At 45.5% G+C, this 22048-nt stretch overlaps 1 protein-coding gene across 2 annotated transcripts in view; it reads left to right on the forward strand.

Moving 5' to 3' along the window:
- LOC117749475 (dipeptidyl aminopeptidase-like protein 6) overlaps positions 1–22048 on the forward strand; it is a 104601-nt gene that overhangs the window by 76491 nt on the left and 6062 nt on the right. The window contains exons 4-20 of one of the 2 annotated variants that reach the window (XM_034560042.1): positions 1722–1816; positions 2271–2345; positions 3722–3774; positions 4530–4611; positions 7848–7968; positions 14326–14480; positions 14572–14669; positions 15153–15276; positions 15360–15398; positions 15908–16015; positions 16200–16291; positions 17302–17349; positions 17457–17575; positions 18892–18963; positions 20216–20323; positions 20770–20839; positions 21566–21760. In XM_034560042.1, the coding sequence (XP_034415933.1) occupies positions 1722–1816; positions 2271–2345; positions 3722–3774; positions 4530–4611; positions 7848–7968; positions 14326–14480; positions 14572–14669; positions 15153–15276; positions 15360–15398; positions 15908–16015; positions 16200–16291; positions 17302–17349; positions 17457–17575; positions 18892–18963; positions 20216–20323; positions 20770–20839; positions 21566–21760 (1654 nt within the window). The remainder of the gene's footprint in view (positions 1–1721; positions 1817–2270; positions 2346–3721; positions 3775–4529; positions 4612–7847; positions 7969–14325; positions 14481–14571; positions 14670–15152; positions 15277–15359; positions 15399–15907; positions 16016–16199; positions 16292–17301; positions 17350–17456; positions 17576–18891; positions 18964–20215; positions 20324–20769; positions 20840–21565; positions 21761–22048) is intronic. The other variant, XM_034560043.1, reaches the window with a different exon arrangement.

Genomic DNA, 22048 nt, shown 5'->3' on the forward strand with positions numbered 1-22048 from the left:
GAGGGATGATGAGGTCTACAATGTTGGACTCAGCGGGAGGGCACAGAAAAGGGGGGCAGTGGTGGGAAGGAGTTCAGAGATCTGAGCTGTATATGTGAGGGTGTCTTGGGGCGTGTGGATAAAGGAGATCAGTGATTCAGTGAGGTATGAAGATGGAAGAGAAAAAGAAGGGGCCTTAAAAGAGATGCAGGTTCTCGAGTTATGAATTGAAGCCCGGCTATGAAAACAGAGAGCGAGTCACGAAGCGAAATAAAGTCCAGTGGATCTTTTCGAGCGTGGGGATTTGTCACCATCGCGTCTTTCCTCGTTACGCATTCAAGCCCCGTCGTCCGCCATTATTACCATTTCATATATGAGAAGTAGATCGTTTATCCAGTTGCCAAAAGGAGTCGAACTAAGATGAGCATATCTTTGTATTTTATACCCAAGATTCCCACGGAGGAGTCCATTTTCTGCCCCAGGGAGACGATAGACTTTCCGAGGGGGGCGTTTTTTGGCTACGCCAATCCAGAATGTCTGAAAGCGCTCTTCCCTGCACGTTCTGAATTAAAGCCATTGTGATGGTAATTCTGTCACCTCTAATGGACAATTAGATGTGCCGGCAGATAGAAAGCACTCTGCATAACAATCTCCGGGTTCTAATTACCTTCGCCGAGCGGGTCGCTCGTGCGCCTACGGATCACGAAAAAGCAATAAGACGGATTGAAGGTGAAAGCGGGGCAGTTGCTGTATTAAACGTATCCTTCCCTGATAAAAAAAAAAAGCCTGACGAATGAGAAGCCGTATGAACTTTCATACATCTTTGAAATAATGGTTCCCGTCAAAGTTTTTTTTTTCTTTTTTTCCTCCAGTGGTCTGAACTCGCTGTGTTTTTAGCTGGAGGTCTTTTCGTATTCAGGCGTATTGAAAAGCTTTGCGTACGCGGAGGGGGGGGGGTCAGATTCCTGGAGCCCTGTTGTGAAACCATATCACTCAACCGTACTGTGCATTGTGCAAAGGACTATACAGTCGTATTAACGGACCTCCCTCAATTTCCTATGGAAAGGAACACGTTGTCCAACACTTGGCAACGTGTACACGTAATAATAATATCTGAGTACCTGCACAGCCTTGCTATCCAAGCATGCCACCTGGTGACCCATTCTTCTTTTTTTTATCTCACTTGTTGATAAAGGTTTCATTAATTAAACCCTCCAGCAAGCCGAATGTAATATGCCTTTTGGTATTTAAAAAAAAAAAAAGGTGATAAATAGAAGCAGCCGATAGAATGTAATTATGTCGTCAACGCTCAACAATAATAACTTAATTAACTTTGAAGATCTGCTTTTTTTTCTATCGAGGTTTTCCGAAGGGTTGACGTATCGTTTTGACTAAATTTCCAGCACAGGATACTCAAAATGCCGGTTTCCCTCCTGACGGCTTGTGTATCGGTGGTCTTTAGCTCTCTCTATCTGATTCACTGCTGTGAGTTATTTAGTTTCTTCACCTGTCGAGTGTCACATGTCACAGGATTTCATTATGTTTAAATGTCAGTGAGCGTATCTGTCCACGGGTTTGAGGTTATTTGGTTCTTCTGGTGCTTTTCCCAGCAATGATTTTGTCTTATTTTGAAAGGGCATTATGATTTCGACATGTTTGTGTGATTATGACAATCTGCAGACTTTTTAGATGCACACTAAGGAACATCTGACTGTTCCTTTTCCTTCTCCCTCTCCTCTCAGGCAATGAGCTGTTGTACCGCGATCGAGACGGCGACGTCGTCAAGTTCAACGTCGACGCCGGCGAAAAGACGATCTTGGTGCACAACAAGAAGTTTGTAAGTCTTCTCTCTTCACGGACGCAGGACTAAAGAATTAGATTAAAACTTCTCTTATACTGTCAGCTAATCAAAGCACCCAAAGCTCTTTTCTTTTTTCTTTGTATTATTACAAAGCTTAATCAAATGCTCCACCGGAATGTGCATTTTCTCCACTGCATAGTTAAAACCTCGGGGGGGTATACGTCCAGATGGAAATGGAGACGTGGCATCGGTGCTGCGGCGGCTCCCGGTGACGACACACAACATTATGTCCGCCGTCAAGTCGCCGAGCTCTATTGGGAAGATTAATGCAACCCCCGTTTTTTGCTTCCCGTAGCCGAGGCAATCCGTCAAACGCAGTCATTTAAGGAACCGGTTTTAATCAAAAATACCACGCATGGTTAAAGGTCTCATCTTTTTTATCTTCTTCTTCTTCTTCTTCCCCTCCACTCTCTTACGTCTGCCTCCTCAGGAAATGTACAAAGCCAGCAAGTACGAGGTGTCTCCCGACATGAAGCATGTGCTGCTGGCCTACAACGTTGCACCGGTGAGCTTCTCATTTGTTTGCTTGTTTCTTGAATTAGCGAACTGACAGGCAAATATGTCAGCCGCCTCCACCGGAAGGGGGGGGGGGGGGGGGGGGGGGGGGGGGGGGGGGGTACGCTCATATAGTGTGCATCAAAGGCATGGGGAGAAAGGAGGATGGGTGGGTGGGTGGGGGAGAAAGTAATCATGGCGGGTTGTGGAGGCCTGTCGCACACCGCCGCCTGTCAGCGGTATGCGGCGGCAGGGGGGGGGGGGGGGGGGGACACAGACGGAGGGAGATGATGAGATCGACAGGAGGAACAGGAAGTGCCGGCTGGGGATTTGTCATTTCTCTGCAATTGGAGATAAAGTGCCTCGTGCTGTGCCAACCCCCCCCCCCTTCGATATGCATCGAAGCGTTTCAGCTCCTAATGTATTGCACATAAGTAGATCAGAGATATTGAATCCTTTCGCCTGTGTGTGTGTTTACTTCATTGTCAATGTGGAGGTTTTTTTATGTCTGTTGCACCTGTCGTTGGGGAGTGAAAGATGCCGGAGAGGTGGAACGCCTCGCGTGTCACCCGCTGCATTTTGTTTGCATTTATTATTCCATTCAAAAACCTCCCATCACCTTGATGGATGGCGTCATTGCTGCTGCACGCTCGCCGTAGCGGCGCGGCTTACGCACGCTCACGCGCACGCCGCCGTGGTCGTAATAAACAGCGTCCGCATCATGACACATGAACAGCGTCTCTCGGTAGGACGTATGTTCATAGATACTTGAGATTTCAATTTCTTTTATAGAGTTTTATTTTTTTTATATGTAGCTGTAGCAGCTTCAAATTAAATAGAAGAGTGACACATACGGTGACTTGGAGACTTCTAACGTTGTTTTTGTCATTCGACAAATGATTTTCACAGTCAGTCTGACATCCACATTGATTTTTTTGCGCTCTCCATAGGCATCCTTCTCTTTTAGCACCAGCTAAGTCATTGTTAGTTGTGCTTAGTTTGGAAATAACTGCAATGGTAAGTTTGGATTGTATGTATAATCATATATTCTTTGAGATCAAATTACTGATCTTATTATTCTTTATAATATTCTCTCTCTCTCTGACATCCCGATTATATATATATATAATTATTATATAATTATATAAAAATAATTATATATATATTTATGTATATATATTTTATAAATATATATATATATATATATATAATTATTATATATATATATAATTATATATATATAATAATTATATATTTTATTTTTTTAACTATATATATATTTATATATATACATATACATAAAATCGGAATGTCAAGGTGAAACTGCACCTTGTTTTTGTGTGAAGATATCTGACGTGAATCCTTCCTGCCACCGTTTTCTTCCAGGTGTACCAGTATTCTTACACGGCCTTCTACATCATCTGCAGTCTGGATACTCCGTAAGTCGGCGACACGCCTGTGTGTGTTTCCCTCGATGTTGAATTTCCTGATCTTGTCCTCTGATGTTCCACCTGATCTTTCTGCCTGTGACTCTGAGAGGCAACTGTTTTGAACAACTCCCCTCCAACAAAGCAACCTGCGACATCATCCGCCCCGTTTACCTCCAGATCCTCTACCCTTCTATGAGGTGAAAGGGTTAATCGGTGATGTGTGACCTCAGGTGGCAATTGGGTTCAAATGCCTGGGGTGGGTGTGGGGGGGGGGGGGTTAGGCAACACACATTACCAGAGCACAACAAGTCGGCACTCTTTGCTGCAATACAACCTCTCTGTGTTAAAAAAGACGTGAAACAAATGTGTGTAAATTGTTCATTCTCACTCCTGAGAGAGAGTCGCTCGACATTACATGTTATGGCCATTTTGCCAACCTCACTTATTTACCTGACAGCACTGTCAGCAGCTCTCGCATATCAAGTCCATTTGTGTGCTGCCACCTAGTGGTGATGTGCAACGAATAGAAAAGAAAAAAACACAGCTAACGACCTCATTCATCCTCATTGTCAGACAAAGACCTCTAGTCCTGCAGCCTGCAGCGTGCAGCACTTTTCCCAATAAGGAGAGGTGTGTATTTATGGATACACCTAAATCTTTGTTCTCAGGTGTGCTCCGCTGGTTCTTCTCCTGCAGCGGCGCTGGGAGCAGACAGCCTCACTTCTATCTGATTGCATCGTGTCCTCTTGTCTTGTGCACCCCAGGGCGACGTGGAACTTGAACCCTCCGGAGGTCCGAAACGCTCAGCTGCAGTACGCGGGCTGGGGACCCCAGGACCAGCAACTGGTAAGAAGTGCAATATCCACAAAGTCCAGGGTCTCATCTTATGCCTGAGGATCAATGATGGGTTCAAAGTTAAGATTATAACCATCTGCATTGTCTAACAAGTAGCTTTCTTTTAATGTCGCTTTATAAAGCTAATGGAAATGATTTAGAGGGTTTTAGCGCCCCCTAAAGGGGGGTGAAAGTTCCTATGTTTAAACCTGCATTAATTGGTCTTAATTAAATCAAAACAATAAGCATAAAATAAGCTAAAACTCTCTGTGAATTCATCACTGAGGCCGACACCGTTTTTACATACATGTAGTCATTTCATTTATTGTTAATATTTTTTTTAAAAGAAAGTTGATTAGAGCAGCTTCGAGGTCACTTCTTTGGCAATCCTGTGCAAATGCAGAAAATGCCATTTTCTAATCCGAATGTCGATCCTTTGCCGGATGCAGCCCGTGAAGGTGGGTCAAGCGCATGAAAACAAAACTAACGGTGCGTTCAAGTGTCCCTTTGTCAAATCACAAAATCGTTTATTTCAGGAAATTAACCTTAAACGGCCGAGTAAACACAAGTGGAGCGAGGGAACAAGTGTCCATCGTACCTGGCGTTACAGTCGGCGTTGTGACATTTCACTTACGCACACAATTGACAGACGTGGAATCAGATTAATGGGAAATGTGAGTTGATGGCTGACTTCCTTCGTTTGCATCCTCCGGTGACTTTCTCATTTGTCCACTTCATGTGATAGATTTAACAGATTATTGAAACCCGATACATTCGACATGTTTACGCTCCATTCTCTGCCTCTACAAGCGCACCTGGATTACCTGAGACAGACTCATGGGATACCGAAGGGGCTGCGAAGGCTTCAAAGGTCGTGTCCTCCAAATTCGATGGAAAGAAAGCTGCATTTTTGGGCCATTTGGAAGAAAATGTGACGTGGCCTTCAAAATTCGCTCCAGATAGACGAGGGAAACTTTTTGAAGATCCCGCTTTCAGGACTCTTTTATAATTGGTGCGGTGTGCGTTTGAGTCCTTGAAAAGCAGCACGCAAAAAAACTAATTTGTCCCTCAGATCATCCTAATGCTTCTCCGAGATCCCCCTAGTAAACAACGTTTCCAGTTAAACCCCGTCGTTTGACTCGCGGCGCGCGGCGGTCCTTTGCAACCCTTCCGAGACGAGTCGTTTACTCGCCTCCGTCGTCACAGTCGAAACTCGTCGGGGTCGGTAATGAGCTCCAGTCTGTCGGTTTGCAGGGCAGACGGAAAGAAAAGTGATAACATTCTGCGGCACAATGCTATTAATTACCTGTTATCTCCTCGGCGGATTAATTAACACAGTCGCTAGACTGATACAGCCTCCAGTTTCCCACCATTAGTCAGGAAGTGGTTCTACTTCCATCAGGCGAATTACGTTAGCGTGACGCTGAGCAGCAGCCGGTTCCCCCCGGAGGTTCAGATGTCCTCTGTGGAAGAGGTGGAGGTTGAAGTTAGAGATGTCCGTCAGCGGAAAAACAAGCTAACGCCGCGCGAGCCGAGGCGTGTCCTGTCACGTCGAGGCATCCGATGTACACCAATCAGCCCCACCTGCTCTCCTGTTCCCAAATCCCTCACGTGTTTAATTAAATCCCCATGCCCAGATTCACACTCCCAAATACAGCTGTCGAGCCACATGTTGAGCATTCCTTTACGCTAGAAAGTCTGCGTGTTTCGGTAAATCGGCGGAATCTTGGATCTGCGCAAAGAAGTTGCGGACATGTATCTTTTTTTTTTTTCTGGGAAGCAAATCCCCCATTAAATGGAGGAGCTTCCTGTTCCCTGAAGGCAGCCAAGTGTGTGTGTGCGTGTATGTGTGTGTGTGTGTGTTTATATATAATGCATTTCGATAGAATCTTTCTTTCGACCCACTTTCATTACACTCAAATCTTTCAAACTTTTACACTCATAGTTTTGTCCGTACTTCGCCCCTTGACACTAATATGTTGCTGAAACATATAACAAGTGACCAACAATGCACGTTCTCTTCGTGCCGGTGAGGTCTCGGTAGCGCGGCAGCGTCCTCGCCGGCACGACGTTCGTATAATCTCGTCCAAAACATTCTCGCTGAGGATGTTTTGCTGACTTGTACCTCCAGAGAACCGGACCAGGTCTTCTCTCTGGGCTCTGGCCCACATTAGCTGCTGTACAGGGACTCCATCTGCTCCAAGCCACGTGGGCCCCCGGGACAGACTCTGTGTTGTACCTTTTAAAGAGATGTTTGCATACTTAATGTTGTATAGTAAAAGATTGAAAAGTGCTCCATTTGTACATGGGGTATATTCTCTGTGTGGTGTTTATCCTTTCTACAGTGTTTGAAAGAACAACAACAACATTCAGTATTCGTTGACATCTACAGTATCGGATTTCCTGCCGTACATCTTCCCCAACATTTAGACTCCTCAGTGTGAATATTTCATGGACAATCATTGACGAACGGATACCTCGATAGCAACTCGAGGCCCCTCCGATTCCCTAATCCTTGAGATCCTGACCGAACCCCTTTTCCCCGTAATAGCCTGCGATTGATTTCAGGACGGCCGTTAAGGTTTGAAACATTTTAAAATTCTAGCCCCCGAGAGCCACCCGCCCTATCACACTCACCGCGGGGGCGCCGATGATCTATTATTCTCTGTAATGAAAGAGTTGACCTTCAGTTATCTTGAAAAGCCCTGCAGGTCTGTAGCGGAGAGAGCATCAAAGTCACCGGTTGGTCCCAAGGTTCTTTTTGTGCAATCTTTTCACAGCCGTCTCTTTTTCAGACATTGAAAGGACTTCTTTTTCCTCTTTTTTCTTTTGTCAAAAATCTTTTGGTGTCCCTCCAATAAAAAGAACCGGCGGTGTCATCGCCGACACGTGCACTCTCTTGTGCGTGACAATGCTCACGGGGTGGGTTTGTAGCTGTGATAGCCTGGCTTCTAACCCAGGCATAAATACCAAACTGCCCTCAGGCTTTCTCTCTTGCGAGTGTTCATACTAATAATAATACAAATAATAATGTAAGAAGCTCATTCCCGAACAATGGAATTCCCCGTAGGAAGGCTGTCGGGGTCAGGTGAACATTTGTATCAGCTGGAAGGGATTATGTGCTTTTCTGTTTGAAAAAGGAAGCTCCTGTCGTGGGCTTTCCAGCTTAAAGATAGTTCATGTTTCCAGGATGTGTTTTCACGCTAACGTGACACACCTCCTCCTCGCTCTCTCTCTGGTTCATGTAGATCTTCGTCTTTGAGAACAACATCTACTATCGCTCCAGGGTGGACAACCGCTCCATTCGCCTGGTGTCTACTGGCAAGGAGGGCGTGATCTTCAACGGGCTCAGTGATTGGCTGTATGAAGGTAAGGCAAACAACAACAACAAACAGGTTTAGTTGATGAGTTTGATGCCGTCAGAAATGTTCCAGGATTTATGCTAAGCTAAGGTGAGCGTCTCTTATTTCCTTTGAAGTTACGTACATCGTGACGACATGGGGACTTTTCTATGTCCAGTATGCTGACCCCGAGAGACATAAGGCATTATAGATGTGGGAGCAGTTAGTCTGGCTCTGGTTTTACCTTTGGACAGAGCCAAGCGAGCTGTTTTCAGTCTTTATGCTAAGCTAAGTTAGCCACTGCTGGCTCGAGCCTTACATTACCAACCGACATGATGAGTGGTATCGATTTTCTCGTCTAACTCTCAGTAAGAAAGTCAAATTTCCCAAAATGCCCAAACTCTTCCTCACAGCTGGGGTCACAGCTTGATTTCTAAGATAGCAAAGAAGACAAAGCGCTCCTTCACAACACAACACGTACTTTCTGACTTTCTCCAGCTGCGATAAAAAAGCGACTCACCAATCACGTATTCGACATGCGATGAGACGGATCCCCATGGAGACGAAGCTTCTTGTTAAAAGTGTCATCAAAAGATGAAGAGATTTTAGAAGCACCAAGATGACCGATAGGGGAAAAATATGTGAAGTGAACCTCTCTCCTCCCTCTATTCTCTCGCCCTTCTCCATACCATTACTTTAATGTGAGCGCTCGCCACGCTTGTTGTCTGTATTAGCGAGTAATGACACGAGACGGTCTGATCGCCCTGCGGCTGCATCCACATTAGTATTTTTTGCGCCGTGTCGCTTTTTTTTTTTTCTTCTTTCAGGCAAATTAAATGTTAGAAATTCTGTCAACTTTCCCTCAGGCCTTACAGGAAATGAAAATGAACCCGTCCTCCCAATCGGTTGAATTCGCATTCACGTGCACACGTCTGACGCAGATGTCACGGTGCTTTCTGAACGGCGATCAAAGCCCACCTGCGCAAGACAAAAAAATAAATAAAAAATTGTGACGGCTGCAGCAGTCGCCGCCCGACTGATGAATTCACACCCGCGCTCTCTGCTCCGGTGGAAGTGCGTTTTAATAACGGGCGGCAACGGAGAGAGAGAGAGAGAGAGAGAGAGAGAGAGATAACAGAGACGTCCCCCTGACAGGCGGCGACATGTTAGCGCCGTACAACAATGCGTATCTGGAGGTTATCTGAGGTCACCGATGCACCGCCAACCCACGCGGCTCCTCTTTATCTCCCGCGTTAGCTGGGGGGGGGGGGGGGGGCGACATCTGAAACCACGTCCATCCTTCAAGAGCAATATCCATTCCCGGGCATTTAAACATTAATCACAGCGTTATTACAGTGTCGAACCCCGCCCGGATGGTATTTATGCACTGCTGAAGGCCTGGTAATTTACACTCATCATTATTGCGGGATAAATCACAGATAAAACACGGGACCAGATTCATAATGTTGAGATTAAAGGGAATTGTGGAGCAACAGAATTGCATTTTGTTCCTCCAAAATGGAGAGCGTGATGCGGTGGCAGGTTGAGATTCCTCCTGTTTTTATTATCTATAGATATCATAGAGGAGAATATTTGGAGGTTAGCTCCATGCGTTTGCCCGTTATCGCGTAATATCTTATTATTCAATTCAAACAAATGAAATGTTTCAGACATCGTTTTAAAACGAGGTTGCGTACAGTATCTTAAAAATAATTGGGACGGTTTGAATGTAGTTAAGGCAAAATCCAGAGATAACCAATTATTCATAATCAAGATTAAAATGTTCAGATCTAGTTCAAAGTGCTTCAGAGAGGTGTTGATATTGGAGGCTGGCTGAATGGACTTATTATGGGTTATATTGACGGGCATTTTTTCATTCTTTTTAATCGATTTGCGACGTCATATTTAATGTCCAGGTGTCCACAGCGTGTTGCCAAAATGCATTCCAGGTAGCTGATGAGGATAAATTGATTATTTTTATACCTGATATTATTTGTTTATCTTTTGCTAACATGCTAAAAGTCGCTCTCATTTCTATTATTCACTAATCCCCTCTTTGTGCATAAGCCTGTAAATAGAGTTGGCTCGATGCCGGCGTCTGCAGGGGGAGCTCAGAAGTGTCTCCAGGTTGTTCGGTGTTTACATTCGTCGGTGGGACCGCGAGGACGGAGCGCTCTCCATGCTAATGACGCCGGCCGAGGCTCAGACCGCCGCGCGGGGAGAAATGAGGTCTTAAGCTCCACGTGGCGGATTTGATGCCGAGGGGTGAAAAGGTCGGCGAATAATCTCCCCGGGGCTCGAATATCCTCTGGCTGGCGTGGCTGTCTTTATCCACAAATGTGTGTGTGTGTGTGTGTGTGTGGGGGGATGTGAAATGAAACAAAATGAAAGAGACGTAGCCAAGAGCCCCGTCGGCTGTGTGTAGTCGTCCAAATGACCCGGGGAGGGTCTCAAAGTGCCCCGTGTGATTATTGAGGCCGCGCTGATACCGACGCGTCCCGCGGCGTGACGCAGCCCGAGGGAAACAGCTGTTTTCGTCGGGCTCTGGTGAGCCGAGATAACAAATTTAAAAAAGCCGCCGCGGATTTTGATTACCGGTCGTGTTTTTTGCCCCGTAGATGTTTTTGGGCGAGATGACTTGTGTCTGTTTATCGCTCTGCTTCGTGGCCCCCGGAGTCTCCGCATCATCAACACTTGTGCGCTGGAAAAGATTAATGCAAAAAAAAAAAAAAAAAGGTTATAAATGTTTAGTTTGTTTTGAATGTCGTGTGAGACACACGGTTGGAAATAGTTTGGGAGAACTTTTTTTGTTTTTGGCAGGGAGAATGTGACAAAAAACACGGATTGGGAAAAGTTTGTATCTTCTCAGCGCGAAAGAAATATTATGAAGATAGATATCGATATTTGCTCCCACGATGGTGTCATTGTGGGATGCCGATGTTTTTAGAGTTGCCGGTTATAGACGACGCACTTGAGACTTGTCATTTTGAGTTTGCCGTGGAACTCAAGGAGCATAAATGTGCTCGCGACACAAATAAATAAGTTGTATTGCCCATCGCGCTATAAAACTAAAAACCTGTTTTAGCATTTAACTTTGGAAATATCCCTCCGGAGCCACATAACACATTATATAACTGCTTCCAAAGGCATCAGCGGGACTCCTTCTGACAAGTAAACATCATTTTATGTTTAAAATTGATGGATGGGCCCCTTTGAGCACCCGAGAGAGAGACCAAAACACTGTGCTACCATAGCATGGGGGCTATAATCCTCACATGCTGTGTATCTAAAGGACTACAGCTGCTGCAATTGATCCAGTATTGATGGGAGAAGGCTGCAGGCGGTAGACTACGATGTGATCGAATGGATGGAACGGAAGAACAACGTTTGTCTTTACTCGATCCGGTCCGTTTGTTTTCAGTGTCTCGCTCGCAGAGGTCGTCCACATTGTCCCGGCAACAGGTCACATGACACAATAACAAGCATGAAAAATAGCTTTCATTAAGCCCTTTGTTCCGGCAGAATCTACCCCCTGTTATCTCTCTTTACGTGGAGCCCCAAAACGCAGCCTCTGAAGACGCTGCGCTCCATCTCACCTCTCTTCTCCGTCGGGTGCTTTTTTTTGTGCGTTATTTATAAGTTTCACTGCTCTCAGCATCTCTTGAGTGTCGCGTCATCTATAACCAACCGCCGCGTCCCTGGTGTCAAACGTCCACTTAGTGACTCGCTTTCTGCCACGCCGAGTCGTTGAATAAAACAATTAGCCGGGACCTGGTTCGGTCTTGAGGTAGAGGTGGCCGTAGGGGTGGTGAGATTGTTCCATGTGACTCTTGGAGTGGACCACAAAGACACCAGAAAGCTGCATTTCTCTGTGTGATGGAGCGCTGCTCTACTTCTTTGGGACGGCACACTGCCGCCCTCTGTTGGACACACGTGGACATATTTCATACAGGAGTATGGGTCGACTTGATCGTGTTGTCCACACAGACTTCGATACTACCACATGGCTCGTGTAATGTATACATGTATTTTTTTTGTATTTCTTCTAATTGCAAGAAATTAACTAAATGCGAATAGCAAGGTTTGATTAACTTCTCTTTTCCTCATTGGTTCAGTCTGCGGTTAATGACTCATTGACTCTGATGCATTAATAACGCAGTAATATTCAGTCTGATGGAGAGCACGCAGAGAGGAGATGGGCCTCTGACGGCTCGCCTTGGTAATCATCACTGGAAAAAGAAAGGAAATGAGAGCCGGCTCATCAGAAGTAGATCACTTCCTCTCCCTCACTTTCTCTCCCTCACTCCCTCTCCCTCACTTCCTCTCCGTCACTTCCTCTCCATTATTTCCTCTCCCTCACTCCCTCTCCCTCACTTCCTCTCTGTCACTTCCTCTCCCTAACTTCCTCTCCCTCACTTCCTCTCTGTCACTTCCTCTCCCTCACTTCCTCTCCCTCACTTCCTCTCCCTTTTGTCATCTACATTTTCCCTTTTTGTTATTGCGCACATATCAGGATACTTCTAGAAGCCAAACTACTTTATTTCTCCTCGACTATCCAAGGTGACCCCCCCCCCCCCCCCCCCCCCCCCCCAGCCGAGCATATCCGTGAAGCCCCGGTGGTTCGAGTCCGCATTGGAAGCTACTGACTGTGAAGGCCAGCGGGCAGAGCTGCTATTTGCATATGCAGCATAATGCAGCACAACGCTGTCCTGTGTGGTCATCATCAGTCAGTGTGAACCAATCATTCCACTGAGCTCTGCCAGCAGGGTGCAGGTGGGCAAACGGCAGGCAGGAAGAGGGCCTACTCCTTCTCGTGTTATTCATATTAACAGTGTCCATCAGTGACGCACACCTCTGCAGCTCTGAGGGCGTCTGCTCTGATGGCGTCTGCTCTGAGGGCGTCTGCTCTGAGGGCGTCTGCTCTGATGGCGTCTGCTCTGAGGGCGTCTGCTCTGAGGGCGTCTGCTCTGATGGCGTCTGCTCTGATGGCGTCTGCTCTGAGGGCGTCTGCTCTGAGGGCGTCTGCTCTGAGGGCGTCTGCTCTGAGGGCGTCTGCTCTGAGGGCGTCTGCTCTGATGGCGTCTGCTCTGATGGCGTCTGCTCTGAGGGCGTCTGCTCTGAGGGCGTCTGCTCTGAGGGCGTCTGCTCTGAGGGCGTCTGCTCCGAGGGCGTCTGCTCCGAGGGCGTCTGTGCAGCGACGCTGCGTCTCGAGTCGTTCCACCGAGCATGCGCGGTTAATGAAAATGCTAATTGTTAGCTGACGTCTGGTAATTCCCCCGAAGAGTACCCAGTCCAACAGATAAACAGCATTAGTGACATTTTTTTTAATTGCAAAAAGTTGCTATGTATGTAGCCGGTGGCACACTGTGAGTGGAGGAAGTCTGCGTCATCGCCTCCATGATGAAGCAGGATGGAGACGGCCGTGCTTTGTTCCCTCAGTCAGCTTCATTTGCATAGTTTCTTAATAACTCACTGTGTGCTGACGGAGGAGTGTGTGTGTGTGTGTGTGTGTGTGTGTGTGTGTGTGTGTGTGTGTGTGTGTGTAACTGAAGAGATGGAGGCCCTGCACTACTACTTTTCTCCCATTATTTCCTCTGCCTGTTGCGATTGCGACATGATTTTAAATGCACACACCTGCACACGGAGGGTCTCGGGGGGGACCTCTCGGTCGCGAGTCCTGAAATGAGTTGTCATGACACACACACACACACACACACGCACACGCACACACGGAGAAAGAGGCAGTGGACAACCCAACAACCGACATGGTGAACTGCACCGTGTAGTCGTACCTGATGAGAAATTGCTGTTTGGTTCATTTGCTGGAAATGAGGTCGCTGCGGTTTAAACGCTGTTGTGATTTATGACCTGAACATTTTGTGTGTTTTTTCTGTGCAGGTTTTAAGAGAGAAATACAGAGTGAGTCAATCCAAATATAGCAAACAGGTCGGGCCAGAGTTGGGGTGCAGGATTGCTGATGGCGCTTTTCTTTTTTAGAATATTTAATGTCCTTTTCATGGGGCGGATTATATAAACATTCATTTGTTTATGAAAGGCTTTGTGAGGGCGGTATCTTCTGGCGTCTTCAAGGCTCTGTCACTGTGATGCTTAAGCTCCGTGTTTTATTTCTAAAAACTGCTCATCCTTACATCCATAAATCATCTGCGATCGCCAGCATTCATGCAATAATTTCTCAGTGAAAGGAGAGCGACGATTAATACTCATGGAGCAGGATTATTCTTTTAAAAGACTTTTTCAACACCTCTTATTATCTAATCAGGATAAGCAGCAGCAGTGTGATTCTAATATAATTAACTTGTGTCTCTGCTGTGTCTTTTTTATCATGTCATTATGATTGATGGCCATATGGTTCTCCCTCTTCCAGAGGAGATCTTCCAGTCCCACGTTGCCCACTGGTGGTCTCCAGACGGCGCCAGGCTGGCGTACGCCACCATCAATGACACCCTGGTGCCCAGAATGGAGCTGCCCATGTTCACGGGCACGCCGTACCCGACGGGGAAGGAGTACCACTACCCTAAGGTGCACAGTGTAAACCCCTCAAAGAAGATAGTTCCTTCATATTCTCTCATATTCATAAGTCAATCGTCTCCTCGCTCCTCGTCCCACGCAGGCCGGCGAGGAGAACCCCGTGATCACTCTGTATGTGGTGAACCTCAACGGCCCTCTTCACACCATCGAGATGAGGAGACCCGACGATCCCAGGATGGGGTGAGTCAGGCATCCGTCAACCGGTCCGTCTCCCCCGGCAACGTCGTGCAGACTGTTGACGCCGCGTGCATCCGTTTAGCGAAGATACATATCAAATTCATATTCATGTTCTCTCACGTGTGTGTACTCTCTCTCGATGTATTCATTTTCTGATGCCACGTCTTTTAATTTCCTTTGCGTCCGGTAAAGTTTTTTTTTTTTGTTTCTCCAGTGATGCATTTTCACTTTAATGTGATCCCAAGTTTAGTTTGCTCTGTTTGGTTTTACACCCGGTCTCTAATCCCTCCTTCTTCTGTGGCTCATTATGAGCTGCTCTCATATCTAAGTTGTATCGCGAGACGTCATTAAAGTTTTCTTCTGATTTTAAAGTTCTATCAGAATATTCTTTTGGTGCGTTTTCCGTCATTTTGCTCTCTGACGACGCTGATTGGCAGCAATGCAAACGGAGTAATGAATATATACTCATCTCTCTGTGTTGGTCAGTGAGTACTACGTTACCATGGTGAAATGGGCCACCACCACCAAACTGGCCATCAACTGGCTGAACCGGGCCCAGAACATCTCTATCCTCACGCTGTGCGAGGCCACGACGGGGGTCTGCACAAAGGTGTGTGTGTGTGTGTGTGTGTGTGTGTGTGTGTGTGTGTGTTGTCTTACACTTACTTTAACTCTATCCACCTGTTTCTACAGAAACATGAGGATGAGAGTGAAGGATGGCTGCACAGACAGGTGAGAATATTGAAACATAAAGTTCTTAGTTAACTATTAATTTGAATTAGTCTAGATTTTGTTGATATGCTTTTCTGATTGCAGCTCAGTGTGACACAGTGATAAGCTCGTAAGGGAAGACATCAGAGGCACAAACATACTTTCTTTTCACACACTGGTCAATGTTGTGATTTTTGGGTAGCTAATTCATCCTTTATTGCCATATGTAGACAACATGTTACTCCTAAAAACACTTTGTAGTGATGAAGAGAGATATCTGAAATGCCCTCAGATGCTTCACCTTGAAATGTTTGCACATATTTATTAAGATAATATCTAATTTGCCTATTTAAATGCAACATTTCAGTACAAAAAAAGAATTGTCTTGATTTATATAATCAACATCCAGCGTCATATCTAAAATATTACCCTCTTCACCTGTAGTCTCTTTTTTGTACAACTATTTATCGACCTCATTTTCTGGTGCTATTTTCGTGTTTTGTTCAGTAAAATATTTGTATAACCTTCAGAACGAGAAGCCTCTGTTTTCCAAAGACGGGCTGAAGCTGTTCTTCACCCGTGCCATTCCACAAGGAGGCAGGGGCAAGTTCTTCCACATCTCCATGTCCATCTCCCAGGTGAGAGACTAGTTACGTGTCCAGTGTTGTTGAGAGTCGGTAAACAGGTAATCCAGACGGTAGCTCCAATATTATTGTGTGTTTTATTCAACAGGCCACAGAATCAGCAGCTGTATTGCCTTGATCTGTCACCACGTAACACAGTTACTACACTCTCTTTACTTTCTCTGTTACATCTCCAAAGCCCAACACCAGCACTGACACGCTGCAGTCCATCACCTCCGGAGACTGGGATGTCACCGAGGTCCTGGCCCACAACGAGGACAGCCAATTGATGTGAGCGCCCACGACCCGCCACACGCTCACAGTGTGTCATAATATCACAGTGAAGAGCAACAGTGTGTCATAATATCACAGCGATAAGTAACGGTGTATCATAATATTAAAGTGAAGAGCAACAGTGTGTCATAATATCACAGCGATAAGTAACGGTGTATCATAATATTAAAGTGAAGAGCAACAGTGTATCATAATATCACAGCGATAAGTAACAGTGTATCATAATATCACAGCGATAAGTAACAGTGTATCATAATATCACAGCAATAAACAACAGTGTGTGAAATATGTATTTCCATCCTATAACTTCAAACTAGGTTTGTTTAAATGAAGAAACATGAGGAAATATCCGGCAAACAGATGACGATTAAAATGTTTTTTTTTAAATAAAAAAACAACAAAACACCATTGAGCTAAAAACAACTCAGAGAAACTATTTGGAGCTAATGAGCATCCATATGCAAATGCTCCAATGCCGTGAACAGAGCTGCTGGTGAAGCAGATTGTTACCGACTGGTAAATAACCCTTTTTAAAAAAAAAAAAATGTTATAGTCAAGAAGCATCCTCGTGGCGTTTGATTTATTTATAGCACCGATGCTGCGTTTGCACAACAGCAACTGAACTTTATCGCCTGTCGCAGGCGAGCGCCGCGCTCTCCCACCAGCTCGTACGGCTCCAAGCGATAAACCCCTCGGAATGGGCTCGGCTGTGACACCCCCCCCCCCCCCCCCCCCCCCCCCCCCCCCCCCGCCCCCGCCCCCTCCATGATGATTTCACGCCCACACTTCTTGGCCTTTCACAGTTACTCCTTCCCAGGGTTTGAAGTTACTTGGAAAAAGTCAACGAACAAGGGGGGGGCAAGATTTGGCCTAAAAAAGATGCCCCCGCCCCTCTTTTTACCCCCTCTATCATTCACTTATGAAACGACTATTTTAGTGAGTATTTGGGACATCTCTGGTGTTTCTTTTAAAGCTAAACTCTGTTCTTCTTTTCTCCATTCATGTAGATACTTCTTGAGCACCGAGGATGGCCCGAAGCGAAGACATTTGTACAGGTGACGGCGCTTCTCCGTGTTTTATGGATTGTTTTGTTTTTGGATTACATTTTGGGCTCATTTGGATGGAAAAACTGCAACATGACCTTCTTCTCTTGTCACCGCAGCGCGGACACCTTCGGGTCGTTCAACCGCCGCTGTCTGTCGTGTGCGCTGTACGACGGCTGCGACTACATCAGCGGCTCCTTCAGCCTCAACATGAGCTACTTCCTGCTCAGCTGCCAAGGTAGCTAACGCAGAAGCTTTGAAGGAGACTCCGTCTTCCCTCTCAACTCTCTGCCCAACGTACCTCTGCTTTAACAATGAGGTTCTAACACAAAGATGGCGTCCACTCGTCCAGTTTGGCTTCGTCAAGGGAGTGATGATATTATTATTATGACAGTCATTTTGCAGCGCTGGCTTCTGGCAGTTCTTCCCACTTTCAGATGCGTGTAGACCTTTATAACCTGAAGGTGAAGACTCATAGTGTACCAACAGGTGAGGATGTTGGATACAGGTCAATTAACTTCATCTTCAGTACAATGCAGACCGACGCCCCTTTCTATTGTTGCATTACATTAGTATTTTTTAAGTAAATCTAAATGTGTTTAATGCAGTTGTGGAGTAAGTATTCACATAATTTACTTAAGTAAGAGTAGCAATACTACTCAATAAAATTAATATGGTACAAGTAAAAGTCTTGTTTTCTTTTTCTTATATATATATATATATATATATATATATATATACTGTATATATATATATTTATATTTATTTATATATATATATATATTTATTTATATATATATATATTTATTTATATTTATTTATTTATATATATATATATATGTATTTATTTATATATATTTATTTATTTATTTATATATATATATATTTATAAAGATAAGAGTATAACAGTCTGACAAACAAAGTGTAGTTTTATGTTAAAATAAAAGTTTATAAGTCCCTTATTGCTACATTAATATGCATATTTGTGGTTGTTTTAAACCACAAATGATCCATTTAGCTGGTAAATATAATGCAATAAAAGTGGAGCTCAGAGAGGGATCGTCACCGAAGTGAGATCCAACAGGGGGGAGGACCACAGAGCCATCCAAACCCTCCCTGGTACTCCATTGTCCTGCCCCTCTCCTCGCAGCTTGCCTGGATGAATTAGATTTTGAATGTGACGAGGCCACGATATGATATGATTACCGCGAGCTGAGAGCGAGTGGGAGGAAGACACGCGGGGACGTGAGCGATAAAGCTGCTGCACACTTTCCACCGTGTTCCCAATTCTCTAAGTGCATCAATCACTTCATCCGCTGTGCTCCGCTCCCTCCGATTCGAGGTCATGCGGCTTTAGCGTGAGGGACTCTGTTGGTGGCCTAGATATGGGAGGAAAGAGCTGCTTCAGCCACTGCAATGAATACATGGAATAAGCACAGATTTGCTTCTTTCTCCCACGGACAAAAAGATCTGAACACGGACTTTGCTAGCGCAACAAACGCCAACCAAACGCATCATTGTGTACCTGTAACGCGTCTCTGATTTCCTCCCTAGGGCGGGACGTCCCATTCGTGGCCGTTTACAAGACGCAGAGAGACGGCGAGAGTGAGACGCAGGACAGGGAGAGTGAGTATTTACGCTAATCCAATCGCAGATGGGTTTTCTATGTTTGCATTCACTCTGGATTATGTAAAAGTGACCTTGAACGCAGCGGCATCAAAAGCCACGTTGAAAACGGCCTCGTGGAAAACGGGGGGGGGACGGGGGCGTGTTTCCGTTGCAGAGCAGAAGGAACGCGTGCTGTCGGTCGACAGGCCGAGTTCAGCATGACGAGCGTTTAATCGCATTACTGGAAAGTCCTCATTAAATTATGACCTGCCCGACGTCGATATCGGGAGACCGTAAATTTGATTTCATCGCCCGTTTGTCTTTGACCAACACGACGTCCCCGTCCTGATTATGTTAAGAGAGCTCTGGATGTTATTACCCGAGATCATTTCATGTTGTCAGCTATCGAAACGGAGCTGTGCCCCCCCGATGGTGACCGACCAAGGGGGGGAGGGGGAGGGGGGGAGTGTGTTGTTTGTGTGAAAGGCTTTTCTTCTGCAAGATGATTGACGCTCAATCAAGTGTCAATGCAATCAGGATACTAGGATTATTATGATTGTAATATAATATAATAATATTATGGAGTTACTGTTCTATGAAGGGAGACGGATCTTATGGTTCCTTTCTGTTTTACACAATATGTACATTGTCTATTAAGAACGACTCGGTTCCCTTGGTTCCTCTGTCCAACGGATGTAGGTCGTTTGGCACTAAAAGTACAATACGTTCCCAACTCTTCACATACTACAACACGCGGGACTCAAACTGAGGTCTGCTGGGTGAAAGTCGTGTGTTTGTCCAGCCCGTCGTCTTCGCTGTGAAGCCTCTTTACGCTACGTCACCTGACTCCTGGAGCTCTTCTTCTTCTTCTTCTTCTTCTTCTTCTTCTTCTTCTTCTTCTTCTTCTTCTTCTCCTTCTTCTCCTTCTCCTCCCTCTATCTGAAGTTTTGCATTTTGTTGGAGTTCATGCTGAAAGTTTTGGAGGACAAGAGGCTCTGATATTGTGTGGAGCTTCTCTCTCGTCTGAATTTTAATGCACAGCTCCATACATAATCCTACTTATGTGGACTTAACTGTGGACACTGCTCATAGGTGGTCTTTGGTATATGAATGATAACACAGGACAGTCATGCTAAGAATAGGGATTTTTAGTTTTATTTTGAAGTTTAGGATGATATTGTGACATGACCTTGGACTGGAAGCTCCGCCCATCTTGCTGCCCGGACATAGATATAGAGAATCTGATTGGTTGTTCATGTGCTGTCCTCAGGCATCGCAGAGGTATACAAGCTGGAGGGCAACGAGAACCTGAGGCTGACCCTGGACTCCATGCAGATGCCCATCGTGGAGTACAAGGAGATCCACCTGGAGGACTACAGTACGTATCGCACGCCGGCGCCACATCCACACAATAATAATGAATTATCTCATTGTTGACGGAGGCAAACTTTATAGAAAACCAAAAACCTCAGAGGGTCACGACCCTTCCGGCCTGGGCACATACTGGCTTCCTCCATACTTCACTATTTACATTTTCTGCTAACTGAAATCTGTTTGGGGGGGGGGGGGGGAGCACCAAATTAATTAAACAATAAGTTCAGATGAATTTATGGGAAATAAACATTCATATATACATCCCGTCCTCCGTAGTCATCTTTTTAAATGCAGATGTTACAGCATCTATACTTTTGTCGGTTACACTGTAAACACGCTAAAATATATACATTTGAGAGTTTCTCAACCAAACGGGGCTCGTTGTGTGTAGTGGTGTGTAGTTGTGTGTTGTTGTGTTTGTGATGAAGCCTGTTTGTGTCTGCATTACAGCTTTGTCACTGCAGATCCTCAAACCCGCCGGCTTCGTGGACACAGCACACTATCCGCTGCTGCTGCTTGTGTAAGTATGAGTGTGTGTGTGTGTGTGTGTGTGTGTGTGTGTGTGTGTACAGAACATTTGGCGCACACACTTCCGCAGAGGAAAAACTTGTCTTTTTTTTTCCATTAGCAGTGCCGACTCTGCAGGCCCGGGCTCATCAGTGGAGACTTCCTGGAGTTTTAATCTGGCATATTCATTTTTAATAAGAGCTCTGTTGTCCTCTACTCTGGCTTGATAATCATTACACTGTGAATGAGGAAACACACACACACACACACACACACACACACACACACACCACGTTTTCCTCGAGGCCTTTAACCGTCTTCGACTCTGCAGCTCAAATATTAGATTTTCCAGAACGTGGCCCTCCGTGGTCCGCCCGCCTCTCCATTGTCACTCAATGGAGGCACCCGCAGTTCTACAATAACCAGACACTTTCTGAAATATCATTAAAAAGATATCACATTTCACCGCTTTCGGGACGAATTACGTCCAGCTTTCTTTCTTCCTCTCAGCGCTCCTTCGTACTGCTGATGTTGCGCAACCTTCCATGTGCAGTGTAGCTCTCAGCCAGCTGCACGCAGTAAATAGTACTCACTCAAAAGTATCAAATATGATTTTTTTTTTTAAAAGCATTTTTCAGACAGACGCTATGTGTCCACGGGGTCCCAAACAGACACACGCTCATAGATACTATGCAACGCTTGTGCTTTTATCCACGCGTTTGTCTATGTGTGTGTGCAGCGACGGGACCCCTGGTGGTCAGACGGTGGCAGAGCGCTTTCACACGGACTGGGCCACGGTGCTGGTGAGCAGCTTCGGTGCCATCGTGGTGCGCTGCGACGGACTGGGCAGCGGCTTCCAGGGCACCAACCTGCTGCACCGGATCCAGAAGAAGCTGGGCGTGTTCGAGGAACGGGACCAGATGGAAGCACTCCGGTATGTCACATCGCCTCATTATAGATTGAACAGAGATGAGGATAAACGTGCAACAAATTTTTATAAAAGGGGATTTTCCAACACCATGCACTGACATTAGAATATTCCCTACGGCTCATGAAACTATATCTGTGGTTACATGAAGCCACATATATGGTTTACACCTAGTGGTTTAAACCTATAAATCACTTCTCAACATATCACTTATATGTATGAATGTATATCTTTTATTTTTATTATTTGTTATAGCAGTGGTATACTAGAAAATTTCGCAAGAAATTTCGATGG

Source organism: Cyclopterus lumpus, chromosome 20 (genome assembly GCF_009769545.1).
Source record: "Cyclopterus lumpus isolate fCycLum1 chromosome 20, fCycLum1.pri, whole genome shotgun sequence".
NCBI classification, from domain to species: domain Eukaryota; kingdom Metazoa; phylum Chordata; class Actinopteri; order Perciformes; family Cyclopteridae; genus Cyclopterus; species Cyclopterus lumpus.